This window comes from Knufia obscura (genome assembly GCF_036327395.1).
Source record: "Knufia obscura strain CCFEE 5817 isolate CBS 148926 chromosome Unknown scaffold_19, whole genome shotgun sequence".
Lineage (NCBI taxonomy): Eukaryota > Fungi > Ascomycota > Eurotiomycetes > Chaetothyriales > Trichomeriaceae > Knufia > Knufia obscura.
The window spans coordinates 98,052-113,620 of record NW_027042705.1 but is presented as its reverse complement, the minus strand read 5'-3'; the positions used below and the strand labels follow the sequence as shown (position 1 = coordinate 113,620).

General features: G+C 51.2%; 5 protein-coding genes across 5 annotated transcripts; all 5 read right to left on the bottom strand.

Moving 5' to 3' along the window:
• Window positions 1-237: 237 nt before the first annotated feature.
• Window positions 238-2,689, bottom strand: PMZ80_010621 (uncharacterized protein; the record flags this gene model as incomplete). Its single annotated transcript, XM_064879010.1, has 3 exons — window positions 238-993; window positions 1,334-1,829; window positions 1,881-2,689. The coding sequence occupies 3 exons, from the start codon at window positions 2,687-2,689 to the stop codon at window positions 238-240; spliced, it is 2,061 nt and encodes a 686-aa protein (XP_064725171.1).
• A 1,931-nt stretch (window positions 2,690-4,620) lies between these two features.
• PMZ80_010620 (uncharacterized protein) lies at window positions 4,621-7,671 on the bottom strand (the record flags this gene model as incomplete). Its single annotated transcript, XM_064879009.1, has 3 exons — window positions 4,621-6,339; window positions 6,414-6,614; window positions 6,661-7,671. 3 exons carry the CDS (start codon window positions 7,669-7,671, stop codon window positions 4,621-4,623), a joined length of 2,931 nt encoding a protein of 976 aa, XP_064725170.1.
• A 532-nt stretch (window positions 7,672-8,203) lies between these two features.
• PMZ80_010619 (uncharacterized protein) lies at window positions 8,204-9,784 on the bottom strand (the record flags this gene model as incomplete). Its single annotated transcript, XM_064879008.1, has 2 exons — window positions 8,204-8,424; window positions 8,473-9,784. The coding sequence occupies 2 exons, from the start codon at window positions 9,782-9,784 to the stop codon at window positions 8,204-8,206; spliced, it is 1,533 nt and encodes a 510-aa protein (XP_064725169.1).
• Window positions 9,785-10,812: 1,028 nt separating this feature from the next.
• On the bottom strand, window positions 10,813-11,956 carry PMZ80_010618 (uncharacterized protein; the record flags this gene model as incomplete). The annotated part of the gene is made up of 2 exons (XM_064879007.1): window positions 10,813-11,576; window positions 11,626-11,956. 2 exons carry the CDS (start codon window positions 11,954-11,956, stop codon window positions 10,813-10,815), a joined length of 1,095 nt encoding a protein of 364 aa, XP_064725168.1.
• Window positions 11,957-12,473: 517 nt separating this feature from the next.
• Window positions 12,474-14,093, bottom strand: PMZ80_010617 (uncharacterized protein; the record flags this gene model as incomplete). Its single annotated transcript, XM_064879006.1, has 4 exons — window positions 12,474-13,246; window positions 13,297-13,717; window positions 13,772-13,968; window positions 14,075-14,093. The coding sequence occupies 4 exons, from the start codon at window positions 14,091-14,093 to the stop codon at window positions 12,474-12,476; spliced, it is 1,410 nt and encodes a 469-aa protein (XP_064725167.1).
• Window positions 14,094-15,569: the final 1,476 nt, after the last annotated feature.

The following is a 15,569-nucleotide window of genomic DNA, read 5'->3' as shown; positions in this document are numbered from 1 at the left end:
GAGGCGGTTGTGAAAACGATGACTTTTGAGCCTTATTTTTAAAACCGGCAAATGATTGCGAGAACGGCCTTGCCAGAAGTTTATGGCCTACAACTTCCTGTCAGCGCCAACGCAATACCTTCAGGATCATTCCCGTTAGTACACTGGCAGTTCCAGATGCGCTCCACGCCTGCTTTCCAACTTCAAATCCTCTGCCTGGCGACATGCCGTCGTCCTTCGTTTCCTCAAAGCTAGTTGCTAATATCCCCCGATCTCCGCAACACCCGAGCTCGGCCCATACACCGGACTCATCCCGCTCTCCCTAAGCTGCGCCAACCTACAATAATGACTCCTCTTTCCCTCAAATCTATGTCCACTCCGCTTACAACCCACCTGCTCGCCATTTTGATTGCAGCAACTCCAGACAAAGCCCTCTGGAGAGTCAATCCGGCTCTGGTCCGACTCTGGGTCTGGATTCTCCCAGTCATCCTCGAAGTACTCGGGTATGAAGTCGAGGTGTCCGTCGTGGTGAGTGCAGATAGTGGCCGGGCTCTCCTTGTCTGTGAAGAGGCCGCAGTTGTGGCAGCGAGCGAGTAGGGACTGGTGATGCTCTTTCAGGCGTTTGGCTTCTGAGTCATTGTCGTTGCTTGGTGGACCGATTACACCTGCAGCTTCAGCGGAGCGCTTGGAGTTTGTGCTCGTCAGGAGTGTGCCAGTCTGATCGTGGAGAATAGTACCAGCGCCTTCCGGTCGTTGTTCGTCATTCTCAGCATGGCCGACACCACTGGCTGTTAGCGCATCGAGCTGGGCATTGCCTTTGCCATATTCGTCCAGTAACTTCCTCCTGACCTCAACATGGTCCTTACAGAGTCGGAGAAGGAGTGACTTCAATTGGTCCGAAGAGAGAGCTCCCAAGGATTGCTCAAGCTTTCCCAGTTCTTGACTGCCAAGAGCAGTGACTGTCTGATGATCAGTCGGTACAGATATGTTGCTGGACTGTGGCAGTAGCTGTGCCTGTGAACAGTTAAGGTCGCAGACCGACTGATGAATGCCTTAACAGCTCTTGTAGACCTTAGTCACGTCATCCACGCCGTATCAATAGGGGTATGTTATGACGCTAATAACGAGGGATCGAAGCTGATGGAAGCACGCGTGTTCACGTGAGAACCCCCTGTCGCGGTCGATCGTTCTTGGCTTGTAGCAGGTGTGTTCCGGACTGATGCGCAATGCTTGATCGACATCAATCGGATGTTCTGACGGTCGAGTTCAGAACGTGCAAGAAGTCTCAATCCTCGAAATTCAGTCTTGACTTTAATGCCTGTGACGGGCCGGTCGAGACTCTACTGCCTCAGACAGGATAGGTCTTATCAGTTCGAGTTCCGTTGAGCATCTCAGCATAAGCTGTTCGGTATGCCTCTCTTTTCAGTGGTATTCTCTCATCCTTGTAAGCTTGGATCGCAGCATCGATCTCCGCCCGAGGATTGCCCTTCATGCGCTCTTCGATCTTTCTGACTCCTGCTCTGGTAATGTCATCCTCCTTCGGACCAACATCATACGCCATCAGATGGTAGTGACGCCAGTAGTCCTTTTGTCGCTCTTCTTCATGTTTCGCTCCATTCTTCCAAAACTCTGTTGTGTTCGTGTAGACCCTTGTCTCGTTTCCTGGGACGTTGTATAGATTCACGTTCGCAACTCGTCGGTCTTCCCACTCTTTCATGACGCGTGGACGGAGGTTAGAGTCAGTGCCAGGGAAATGGATCAGCATGTCACCGGGCTCAAACCATTCGAGCCGAAAATTCCATTCCGGAGGGAAAGTGGGATCGTTTCCGAAGTTCTGGTACGGATTGAACCTGTAAGATCCGTCAGAATGCGCAGGGCGATATCACATCTCGAGCACTTACCAACTTTGCGGAACATGTATGGTGTTGTTCTTGAACTTCTCCTCTCTTACCAACATGTTCAACGCGCCCTGTTCGTCGTGCCGAAGCCGCACCTCTGGACGGTAATGGCGATACGATAGACCCGCCGCGAAGAAGTAGACGGACCACTCGCAGACTCTGACAAGAAACACCCCATCGTTCAAACCCTGCATATCATTGGTGATCAGAAGGTTGACATGAGCCCATTCATGTTCTGGAGGTGGAACAAACATCTCGAGTGGTACGAGGTCGTTCATGAGCAGTGTATCGGCATCGTGCCAGAAGAGCCAGTCGAGACGCTCAGACGGAGACTTCGCGAGCTCCGTCACCAGCAGCTTAAGTAGATACGAGTGCTTCGACCACGGGCCTAACTCAGCCCTTCGTTGCACGTAGTGTTGATATCCCCATATCTTGTTGTGTTCCCTGTGACTGAGCAGAGCACGTTCGTATGTTTTTGTATTCAAGTTCTGCTCTTCGTAGAAGATTGATGTGACCTTCGCTATTCTTGAGCGCAACTGGGTGTCTGGCTGGTCGATATTTGCATCTTGGTAGACTATTCCGGGCTCGGGTGCTGGAGGGGTTGGTACAGGATAGACGGTCATGTAGGATCGGTCGGGATCAGCCTCATTTGATTTTGTACCATGTTCAGCGATATTTAACGGCTCCGAAATATGCGAGCGCTGGTAGACGCTCAATTGCCAAAGAAGCAGGATGACTAGCAGTGAGAGCGTGCCATATCTCAGAGCTAGGTTTGACTTGAGTGCTGTAGCTGCGTCGAAGGTAGCACTCATATTGGGATGGACTTGGACTCACGTGGTTAGACGTTCGAGGTATCGAGATTGGCCGTAGCCCTTAATACTAGGGCTTCCCATGTTTGCGACAAGAATGCGCAGCCAGCGCTGCTGATAACAGCAAGGGGCAGCAGTGAGCTTATCGAATTCCACAGTCCTTACACGAGCACGTTCATTGGCTCGACAATCGTGTTCGCTTGCAAGAATGTCGAAGCTGATCCTTCAGCTCGACGCTCAGCTCAAGCCTCGCAAGCCCTAGGCTTGGCGTTGGGTGGTCGCACTGGAAAGTTGACTCGGATACTGCGAATAGCCATAGTAGCGAACAACAATGATCGGCTGCATAGCATAATATTTAGACAATTTATGATTTCCAGAGCAAACATTGTATACACCTGAAGCCACGACGGTTAATGATTTCCGTCGATGCCTCACAAGCCGCGTTGCGGCACCTCGGCGCCTAGACAGCAACTTAAATTAAGCTTCCCACCCCTCTACGCATAGCTAGCAGGACTGGTCACGCTTCATTCTGGAACGGAGCAGCACTTCCATGTCAATATGTGTCAATCCAGGCCGATGTGAGCTGCACACTGCATTACAATGGCGGACGCCTTCCGGAGTTGTAAGCAACCAACTATGACTTCTGACACCTTTACTGTAATCGAAGCTCGAAGAAAGGAGGTCGAGTTAATATATGGTTTGGCAGTAGAAAGCACAACGCCACTTGACGCCTCGAACCGCCAGCTACCTCCTGCATCACAAATTCTCGTATACGGACGACACCTCTAATTTACAACGCAGCCGTCCTCGACAGATCGGCCGTAGTATACACGAGCTACTCCTTCCACATCTAAGATTCTGTGATAGAGTAGGCAGATTGCCTCATAGTTACAGTAATTGGCCCAGTGCTCGGTCAACATGCTGCAAGGACTGGGCCAGTTGTTTTGTGAACCGCCGGATAGGTCTCTTTGCCTCTATCCGTATACTGCCAATTTGACACTCTTCTCATCGCTACCAATATCCTCATTACAGCTGTGTTCGAGTCGTCAAGCTTATGCCGTCAACAGATTGCCAGGCTCGCCGGTTGGCAGAATCGGCCGTGCAGGCTGAAAGGTTTCAAAGCCCTTAAAGCTTAGGCACTATGGGCGCCCGCAGAGCCCGAAGTTGGAGGCCGGTGATGTCCGTGGCGCCCTAGATCCAAGGTGGGCGAAGCCGGCAATCTATCTTGAACGGCACAGGCTTGACGTTTACAACATCGATGCCGGCACCTTACGGGCATACTCCACGTCCGGAGTTGGCCGCACGACATGCCTAGATTTGTTCTTCGAGGCGGTCATGTCCGGACCGTGGCCAGGGCGACCTTTCCAGCCTTCTAAGCCTCCTTCGGAGAAGTCCGGTTTGCCTCCTGTGGTATCGTGGATTGCCAGTGCTTCACGCCGGACTACGCATGACGTTAACAGCCTCGAAGACGATCCTGCACAGCAAGCTCAGATAGTCTCCGAGCCGTGAGTGAGTCAGGGAGCGCAGATAGCCTCGTGATTGAGGCGTTGAAGTACATCGGGCTTCCTATTTTGATCATGTTGGTTTGACGATTGATGGTCGGCTGTAAAGCTGTATTTTATTGATGTTCCTACGATTAAGGAAAGCGCAGCGCCATGTGTAGCTGTTCGTTGTCACGAGAGCCCACGGTGGGATGGTCGTACTCATCATCCCCAGTTCATGGTTATTCTTGTCATAGGCACGACAGCAGATCTAGAGGCGAGAGACGCGTAAGTGGTTGCAGATGAGAGTCGATAAGGAGGGCGACGCTCATCGTTGAAGCAAGCATAAGGAGGACATGGAGGTATATGCGCAGATCTCACGATACCCAGAGGTCGATCGGCCGTACTAAGCCCAAAGCTGAAGGGCCTTCCTAGCTTCAGAAGCTTTCCAACCTACAACGTCAAGGACCAGCTCTTCTTCCATGCAGTTCCGTTCAGCGCCTCCTTGAGATCAGATATCACAAGCATCCGCCTCTCAGCACAATATTCCACACAGCTTGTAACATTCCAGTCATCGATCTTCACCTGGGTGCCGTCAGGCGGAGCAGCAACACCAAGTATAGTCACATTCCCTAGAGGCAGATCCAAATCCGTGAAATCACCATCCACGAAAACATCGATCCTCAAATGCGTCACCCTCTTTCTCTCTGCGTTCTTCGATGCGGCAGTCTGCGCGCTCATGGTAACCAGCTTCGTGGATTCAGGCTCAATGCTGACACCGTCGTCGAGGTAGAGTGTACCATTAGCACGTTCGTCTTTACCCATCGCCACAATCATACTCCAGTCTGTCTTTCTGGCGTCTCGTGTTGTCATTCTCATTTGCTGCGTTGCGAGAATGTTGCCTCCTCGAATGTACACCGGGATATGGCCCAATGGTGCATCGATGGTGGTATTCTTCTTACTTGGCACATTGACTGCGCTTTGGTTGTACCAGTCATAGTAGACGTCAGTGCCCTCGACAAGACCAGGAAAGACACCATCGACGGTAGCTTGTCCTTGCGTCAAAACGGGCGTCACGAGGATAGCTGATCCCAGGAAGAATTGCCGATCTGCATTGGCCAGTGAAGGGTCGTTCGGAAACTCCCAAGCCAGTGCTCTCATGACGGTATCTCCACGGACATGAGCATAGTAGAAGAGTGTGTACATGTAGGGCAGTAGCTGGAATCGGATGTTCATCGCAGCCTTCGTGGCCTCGATCACACTTTCCCAAACATACGGTTCCTGGCTAAGAGCGCCAACCACGTTGTGATTCCGGTAGAAAGGGAAGAAAGCAGAAAGCTGCATCCAGCGATTGCATAACTCTTCGTCCGCATTCCCAGAGAAGCCACAGGTATCGACACCGAACATGGGGATGCCGAACAATGAGAAGGATAGCGCTTGCGGGATTGAGAAGAACATGTAAGCAAATTTTGAGTAGTTGTCGCCGCCCCAGTGACCAGAGTAATTGCCAGAACCCACGAAGGTCGAACGTCCGATGATGAATGGACGTTTACCAGGCATAATCGCCGTCATTGCCTTGTATGTGTTTTGCAATAGCATGTGACCGTAAAGGTTGTGCACATCGTATTCCTTGATGCCGCCATGATGCGTAGCGTTTGGCGAAGTAGTATGAACCGCAAGATCGCCATGGACATGATTGATGACATATGGAGGGTGGTTGATATCTCGTTCCCCTGGTGTAGGCTTGGCGGTGAGATATTTCGTGGCAGACGAAGAAACGGCAGTTTTCGACGCTGCCGCTGCTTGAGTTGATGACCCGTATCCTGCGGACGCGGCCTCGGTAGCATTTGTGATGTTGAAGCCCTCGGGAAACTCGTAGACGACAGCGCCTGGCTCACCTGGTAGCTTGAATGCTGGATGTACAGGATTCTGGGACAAATTGTTCGATCCACACGAACCCACACAGAAGGAGCTGACTTCGTTCATGTCGATCCATAAGCCATCGAACTGGATTTTCTTGTACCAGTCAGACGTTGTTTTCAGCCACCATTTCGAAGTCGAGTCTTTAAGAAAATCTGGGAAGACTGTAAATCCTGGCCACACCTCTCCAATATACAGCGTTCCGTCAGGATTCAGCATGAAGCTGCCAGTATCATTGCCGTCAGTGAATACCTGGTAAGCGTCCGATTTATTGTTCGGATTCGGGTGGTAGATCGCAGCATCAACGATAGGTACATAGTGCTGACCATTCTTGTGCAAACGGTCGAGAACTCTTTGCCCTTGTCGTACGGGAAGCGAACAGGATCATTTTCGAAATCTCTATAACCTTTCATGTAGTCGATGTCATTCCAGATAGTCTCGAGGGGTATCTCGAACTTGCCGAAGTTGTCGACAACTTCTTCAGTCATGGACCAGTTCTCGTAGCCCCATCTGCACTGGTGGAAACCCTAAACCCTGTCAGCTGATGATGTAAGAAGCAACTGTTCGACTCACCAAAGTCCAATATTGCTGCATGACGGGGAGACCGATCTGGTGTAAATACTGGCTTGTAACTTCAGGCTGTGTAGGACCAGAAAAGAAGTACAAGTCGATGTCGCCACCTAACGTCCTCCATGTGACGTTCGTCTCGTGCATGAGGACCTCTTGAGCATGAGCATTCCTTAGGTACACCCCATGCGATGTAGACATGTGCTTGGCAGGGGTCTCATTGCTAGAGTTGTCTGGATCAACATCATAGTATCTCGTCTCAAGGTAGAACGGATGGCTTCCATAGATGTTCGCATCGACTGGATCACCAGCGTCCGCGGCATAAATTGTTCTTGTCAAACCAGGTTGGAGACGAATGCCATGGATGACTTCGCCTAGACCATAGAGGTTGTAGTCGTCGTTCGTGGAAGTCACAAACTCAATGAACTGATTCTCGTATATGAGCTTGCTTCCATCCGTGGAGAAAATCACCTCTTGACTCGACTTTCGTGTGACATTGAAGCCGAAGCTTGGTGTGTTAGTCCAGCTGAACATAAGGTCCGCTTCATCGAGGCATCCTTCCTGCTGGGGCGCAGGTACCCAACCTTCTTCCAAGATGTACCAAGACCTATTCTCAGAGGTAACGTGAGCAGGTTGGATGTTGACGTGTAGTCCTGTTTTGGCTTGGTGTTCGACCGTGAGCACGAGATCCTGTATGTCTGTGCCGTATACGTTGCAAGCCTCCCCAAGCAAGCTCAACTGTGCTGTGAAGCCACAATTATTGAAATCGACCTGAGTTGCAAGATATCCAGGACATACTGACTGTGCATCAGTAGCATTGGGATCGTCAATGTTGGCTATCAGGTTCGCTCCGATGTCAGCAGTAGGAGCTACCGTGACCTGAGCTTGAAAGGTTGTCAGCGAAGTAGGCGCCATTGGCTTTGCAGTATCTACCGCCGCAAAGTCACTAGTATTTGCGAGTAGAGATGTTAAGAGCATGACCTGCTGAGCCCAGCCAGCAATTCTGGAAGCTGCCATTTTGGCAGATTGCCGTAGGAACGGTTAGTGAAGGCTGGATAGGTAGTACAACATGAGTGTTGGTCGCACAGCATCCGAGCCTGGCAGACAGCGGTAGCTAACGATGGGCTTGAGGTCAGTAACGATGGGAAAGAACGAGTGAATAAAACGTTGCAGACTTGAAGATCAAGCTTGCATATTGACCGATACTTTTGCTTGCAGACGGGCAGGTGCGAGCCCCACACATCGACGCGACACACGCGTCAATGAACGAGATAATATGGAGAGACACTATGCAGAAATCTGCAGCTTGAGAGACTTCGATGAACATGCTCACCTTCGACATGATCGAGATGCTGACGATGAGTCGATGGCAGGAAACGGTGTCGCAAATCTGGGGAAAGCTCCCTGCCACCCATGGCAAGCTCACAGGCTAAGCCTTTTTAGGCTGAGCATCGTTTTCAATACATTGTGCGTAACGTGAAGTTGTAGTACGATTGCATATAGGGTCCAGACTTGCAACAAGGATCTCATATACGACCCTACATCGAGCCTAGTACTGACCCTCAATCGTAAATGTACCAGTCTTCTCAATCAAATATTCCCGCACGGCAACATCCTTGCCAGATTCCTTGCCGTATCCGGACTCCTTGATACCGCCGAAAGGAGATTCGGCCGCTGAGCTGTTTCCAGTATTCAGCCCGATCATACCAGCTTCGAGGTTCTCGAGCATCCTCCACATCCTGTCGACGTTCTTTGTGAATGCGTATGATGCTGGGCAATGTTAGCAAGTATTCATTTGAGGGTTAAGTGGCAACTTACCGAGACCCATGCTTGTCTCGTTAGCCCGTTTGACAACCTCTTCCTCAGTATCAAACTTGAACAGACCGGCAACAGGTGCAAAAGTCTCTTCCTTTGCCATCAACATGTCGCTTGTCATGCCTGTGAGCACGACTGGGGACATGAAGTAGCCGCCGACACCCTGGCCCTTGCCGGCTCCTTCCTCCTCGGTCGAGTTCTTCTCAGCCTTACCAGTACCCAGCACCATCTTAGCACCAAGCTTGACTGCATCTTCAGCTTGAGCTTGAGCCTTGACCAAGCCTCTGGGTGTTGTTACGGGTCCAAGTGTTGTGCCTTCCTCACCACCATGGCCCATCTTCAGCTTGGAAGTCCTCTCGACCAGCATTTGTGTAAACTTGTCGTAGACGCCAGCTTGGACGTACAACCTGTTCGCAGTGATACAAGCCTGGCCAGCATGTCTCCACTTCAGAGCCATGAACTGCTCGAGCGCCTGGTCCAGGTTCGCATCATCGAAGACAATGAATGGACAGTTGCCGCCCAGCTCGAGAGTAGATTTCTTCAGATTGCGTGCGCAAAGGCCTGCGACGAGCTTTCCTACCCTTGTTGATCCTGTGAATGTGACCTTCTTGGTGAGGGGATGCAGGATCATTGCTTCGGAGAGAGGTGGCGTGTTCTCAAGCGAGGTTGTGAGGACATTGAAAACACCAGGTGCAAAGCCCGCCTTCGACGCCAGGTACGCCAAACTCAAGCAAGTCAGTGGTGTTTCGGGCGACGGCTTAACAACCATCGTACAACCGGCAGCAAAGGCAGCACCAGCCTTCCGCAAGATCATGGCAATCGGGAAGTTCCATGGCACAAGCGCAACTGCTACACCAATTGGCTGCTTAACGACGAACATCCTCCTGTTCGGTGCAGAAGGCGTCTGAATAGCTCCCTGGATACGTTCTGCCTCGCCCGCAAACCACCATGTGAAGCCCAGAGAATAGGTAAGCTCTCCATGTGATTCAGCAAGAGGTTTGCCCGTCTCATATGTCAAGATCTTAGCAAGGTCATCCTTGTTCTCTGTGATCAGGTGGTGCCATGCGAGGATCAGCTCGGCTCGCTTTCTGGGGTTCAACACTTTGTATTCCTGAAACGCCTTGTGGGAGGACTGGATGGCATTGTCGACATCTTCGGCGGCGTTGTCGGGACAGGCAGCCCAGGCCTTGTCGGAGCCAGGATCAACGACCTCGAAGGTCTTGCCAGATTTGGCTTTCACCCACTCGCCATGGACGTACGAATCGTACTTGAGGAGGTCAGGGTTCTTCAGCTCGAAGGGGACTTTGTAGGACATCTTTGCGGTTGTGGATGTAACTTTACTGTATGCAATGACCCTCTGCTATGCTGTAAGAACGAGAGATTGCGCGTGCCAACGAGCCTTTTGTAAAGATCGGACATTATGAATCTAGCGATTACTCCAGCTCGTCCAGATGGCGAGAACCCCTCACTCCAGGTCGCCGTGTTCTCCTCGTTCCCCACCCATCAAGTGCACAAGGTTCGAGAAGCTCTTCATGGGAAAAGTGCAGGTCGAAGCATGCTCCCCACAAGCTCTTCATTCGGGTAGCCCGAATGGTGGGCTTCGAGCTTGAAAGCTTGCTGGTGCTCGAAAACGATAGAAAACTACAACCTCGGCTAGCGCTTGCACGACTCCGAGACGCATCGTGACGTTGTCTTGCCTTCTGGTCAATATGACTTTTGAGATTATTGACGGTAAAACACCACCTAGTTCGCATCAACGAGGAACATCATATAGGGGCGATAGTTGCATTCGTTACCATGTAGAGAACAAATACGAGGAGTGCTATTATGTCCATAAAATAGCATAGACGTTGTGATTAATGTTCAAGCTATGTTGCTTGTGAGTCCTTTCCACTACATCGGCACATGCCCGACTCTAGCCGACGTCTCTCCTGGGCTGCGGGCCCCTCCTCAGCTGCGGCTTCTGTAGTTGTTCGACAGATTCCTGTGTGATTCAACTCGCCTATGCAAAGACCTTGGGTTACCGTAGAGTACTGTACTCGCAGTAAGTATGTAGACCTGCGGGAGCAGGCCTTGTGTCCGGCGGTACAGAGATCATTCCAGCTTCCTTAGGTCCCGGTGCGTCGAGTGACACAGCATGCCGCTCTTTCCACAATCCTGAGGACCAGCCAAAAACAAAAGCAATGAATACGTGTTGTTCTCTGGGTATCTGTGTTACACAATCGCCTCCGGGCAGCAGAGCGCCTCGATCACGCCAGACTTCAAGAACGGGCGAGTCCTTCTTAAAGCCTTCCAGCCTTCGCATCCATCCTCATATCAGTTTCTAGCCTCCTCGACAATTTCCTAATCACTCGGTCTGCCCACCCATTCAAGAACGACACCCAGAGTGATCGCACCCACCAACCAAGTAGAAGCATACCCAGCAGCACCAAGTAGCTCGACACCTTGAACCTCACCACAAAGCTGAACGACCGTCTCTGTGAGCAGGAAAGCACCAAGAACAATAGTTCGTCCAATAAGCTCCTTTTGCCTAGAAGTATACCAGCCCCAGACGTTGTGATAGATATGCTGCACAAATGATGCGGTTGCTGGATCGAAATGGGAGTGCGTCAGTGCAATCGAGTTTGGGCCAGTCGCTGCATTTGAAGATGACGCTGCGCCTTCGGATGGCCTGAACAGGAATTGGGTACTTGCGATGCCAGCAGGTGCAAGCCACATCAGAAGAGTCGGAAACGTCGTTGCCACGTTGTAGGCCCACTCAAGGGATGGCAGGGGCGAGAAGTGAGTGATGAGAAAGCTTGGGAGGAAAAAGCTGAAGGCCAGCTGGAGCGTGACTGCATATGCTAGTGTTGCCATTGCAGATGTAGCGATTGTGGTGATTGGGTCGTTGATGATAGTTCTGTTCCGCAGTTTAGCTGTTGCTTTGGTGGTGTCTGAGGCGGCGTGTGGTGCGCTGAGCGGTCTCATTATGTAGAAAGGAAGAGCCTTTGCTAAGATTGAGATGGTGCTTTTGGTGACCAGCTCGAAGCTCGATATCAGGTAGAAGTAGTGTAGCAGAATGAACTTTGGAGTCTCAAGAAGAGCATTCAGAGATGCAACATCAACGGCTAGAAAGCGAGTCAGCGTAAGCCTTAAGCACGTATGAGAGCTCATTACCATCGAGGCCGCCAAACCAGCAGGTCGCTAGCAAAGTAATCTTCCAAGTGAGTAGACCTCCAATCTCGTACCATGTAGCATCTCTTTTCGAGATCCGAGCAAGCTCGCCCGTGTTGTAGATCGATGCTGCTTCGTGAGCTAGTCCTTCAGCAACCAGGCTGACCACCGCTGCGACGACGAACCCCAGCACAGACGGCTTCTCAGGTCCATGCGCTGACTTCGGAGGAGGTAGGTTGGCGATTGCGGCTGCTTTGCTGACAGAAGGCGCTTTGCGACGCGTCGCGACTGGGCTCGACCTGGTAGAGCTCGATGGCGGTGATGGAGGTGGCATCGTGCCGTTGATTGCAGGCGCCGCAGCGCTTGACACCGAAGCTGATTTCTCTCTTCGAGACCGTGGCATAACGAGAAATTGCGGAAAGTGATGAAGGAAGAAAAAGCTGAAAATCAGTTTGCGAACCGCAAGTGTTGGACCACAAAGTTGCGCGTGTGAGTTCGCAAGGTTGTTTTGGGCAGGCTCGAGCGAACACAAGACGTCATTGCCTGGGCGATCAACCTGAGCAAGCAAGCGCAATCTGCTTTGCCCTAAGCTCGAAACTCTTTCTTCACACCAGCCGAGCCAGCCTCACCATCGTTAAGATTATGTAGTGGTCAATGCAGAACGTGGCACTAAGTGGCACTATTTGTTGCATTTCATTTTATTTAGATCATTTCATGCTGCTGGTAAGCAGGGTCGTCACAGCCATTTCTGAGGATATGTAACCACTTTTCCAGAAAGCAGTCACCGTTCGTTCTATCTGACAGAACTTGCACCAAAAGATACCCCTTGTTTTCATCCAAACTTGTACCCCTTAACTGTTCGTGTCCCGTCGTACAGGGCGTCTTCCTCCCTTCAAGGACTTCATGCGCCCTAGCAGACCTGTCGGCTTCGAGCCCTCCTCTCCGCCATTTTCCGTTGTGTTTCGTCTCTCGAGTTCGTTCCTCTTAGGACTACTGGGAGCTCGAGCTCGACTGGGCTTTGGCTGTTCGTCGAATGTAATTTGCGCATTGTCCTTCTTCACCTCCCCATTGAAATCCCTAAAGAATGGGTTGACAGCGCTATCACTTTGGCCGGTCATCATGGGCGGACTAGTTGCACCAGCTCTTCCGTCGGCTGATGCAAATCGGTCGCGGCTTGGTCGAACTCCCCGAATCTTTTGTGCTAGTGACTTCTTTCTTGAGAGACCCGGTCGCTCCTCTGGCTGTTGGGACTCGTACTCACTTTCACGTCGCTGTATGGCTGCACGGCTGGCTGGTGCTCCTTCGAGGAAAGTGCTTGTGCCTAGTCCTGCGCTCTCATCACCATGCAGCACTTCTCTGCCGTTGGGGTTGTAGCCAATGCTGCCATCAGGTTTGCGGTATGGTTCGACATTATCTTCAGCTATGGCAGCCTCGTTGTAATCGCGATGTGCCTCTTCGCCTCGGCCATGGTACTTGTCGTAGTCCATCCTCTTGTTCACAGGACCGGAGCCCCCCATAACCATGTTGATTGAATCCTTGGGGAACGCTTGCATTGGCGCATACCTCTCCCGCTTGCGGTTCCGGTGTGGGTTGCAAGCATCGAATGGGCCGTCGTGATGGAACACTATCAATGGTCAGCTGTCTATCGTAGAAGACACGATAATCACGACTTACAGCCTGTCCCGTAAATGCTTGTTACATCCAACTTGTCAATCACATCCAATTTCTTGTTCTTCGGTTTGCTAGACTTGCTACCGTCTCTCTTAGATTCACGGTATTTGCGTTCTCTTCGCCGTCTCTCCTCTTCTGGATCCATACTTGGCTTTTCACGAACAGAGCTTTCCGAGTTGCGTCGTGGTTTCCGTTCTCTGTCTCGTGGTCTTGTAGGCTCAAAAGGGTCTGCAAATATGTCTAGCTCTCTTCGTGGCGCTGGTTGGTGGCGTCTTCTTGCTTCGTCCGAGTTCGCGGGTCGGTGTCCTGGTGGCGGAGGAAATCCTCTTAGCGATGGGTGATCAGGTCTTTGGGGGCCGCCGTTTGCTTGTCTCGATCTCGTCTTTTGTAAATCGTTCCGCGTATCGGTAACTTCCAGTTGTGACTATTTGTGGTGATTAGCAGGGAGTAATCTCTTTGTTTCGAAGTATGCTCTTACAAAGGCATCGGTTGCTTTGTTGACTGAGCTATTCATAGTGACAGCGTCGTGGTTGGTCTCGACCGCGCCTTGGTTTACCTCGGTAATATCAAGGAAAGGGTTGGTAGATATTGGTCTAGGTGAAGGTTCCGGTGAGATATGGGAATGAATCTTGTTGCGAAAGGGATTGTTGGACATCAGAGGCGATGCTCCGCGATCTGCAGTTCCCTGGTCAGCGTGAAACACTTCCAAGCATTTCTGCAGGGTGTCCATAGCGACAGCACCCAATGGAAATCGGCATATGGCATCCTATCTGGCACGTACCAGGTGCGACAGCGGACATGGCTGCTAAAGCTCTGGATATTTCGAATGCGACGGTGTTTGATTCGTAGTGTGAGTATGTTTCAATTCCTTCTAGGCGTAGGTATCCTCAGGTCGCGATGCAGCGAGCCGCTCGTAGTGGTCGGGCGTGCGCAGGTGTATTTACCGCTGAACAGGTGATTCTGATTTTGATCTGCGTTGGCACGGGCGTTTGTACGTATCCAAAGTTTCGTGACAATCTAAGCAGTAGTTGGCCTGCACACGCGGCTGGGTGTCGTGAAGTGGGAGAGTGATCAATGCACTGGAACAGATGCACGAATACAAGGCGATGTTGTTGTAAATAGAAGAGGGACAACAATAAAGAAACTGGATCAAGGACAAGGAGAGTTTGACTTTCAATTCGGTGCCAGTAAAGTGGCTTGGTGGGCTTTAGGGATGCGATGTCCATAAAGTGGAGGTCAAGAGCTCTCCTCACCACTCTTTAGGCTAGCTGAACTGCACGTTCTTTGCGCTACAGGCGGTCTTCCCCAGGTGGTCAACTTAATTCACACAGCGGAAGCAGGCTGGTTGTGTCTTAGTCCAGCCACCTTGCGAAGCATGACCGGACCCTGAGACTCTCGAAGCTGGCATCGCATTGGGCCGCGAAGCTCGATGTGATTCCGTCCACATCTTCATATCTTGGCTCCTGGCGATCGAACCAACTCGATTTCACCCCCTGGATGTTATGATTCGATAACAGTATCTTTGCCGTTTCAAGACTCAAGGCATTCAACCACGGAATTTCGTAGCTGCAAAATACTGAACTCTGTGTTTAGAATGCCTTGGACCAACAACCTTCTTCGCTGTGTATCACGCGTACAATCGAAAGCATTGGCACGACTTCTTTGGCAGGCGCGATTGGCTTGCCCGAGCTTGCCCACCAGCCAACTCGTCGCTAAAACCGCCACTTACCAAACTTTTACTTTTCAAGCTTCGTGCCATCTGGACGCCACGGCAATCCGTTTCAGACAGCGCGTGGTTATGTGGAACACATGCCTCGGTTCACGGGGTATCCCTGTCTCCAAGCAATCTGCCTGCCTCCATCTTGATGTTTGCTGGCAGATTTGTTTATATTGCTGCGAAACATCGGCATGAAATCTTTGTGAGCAATGGCACGCAAGATGTAGCTCGCAGGTGCATATAGACATCTTTTGTACGGTAGGACCAAAAAGAAAACGAACTCCCAGTATGGACTGCGAGTCGTTGGCCGCGATGGCTTGACAACCCGAAGCAGCACTGCATCCATATAAACGTTTGTGATTATTGATATGTATTTCGCACTAGCGTTACAATTCTGGCCACGCAGTGTACCTCAAGAGCAACCCGTAGGCTCGCAAGGCGTGCTTGCCGTTTCAGTTTGCCTGGTTGAGGCATCATTGAACACGAAGGGCGTGAGCGAGCTTTGCTGACTCACCACCGTTTGCCTTACAGACAGCTGCAGAGATAAAAGCGCTCTAGT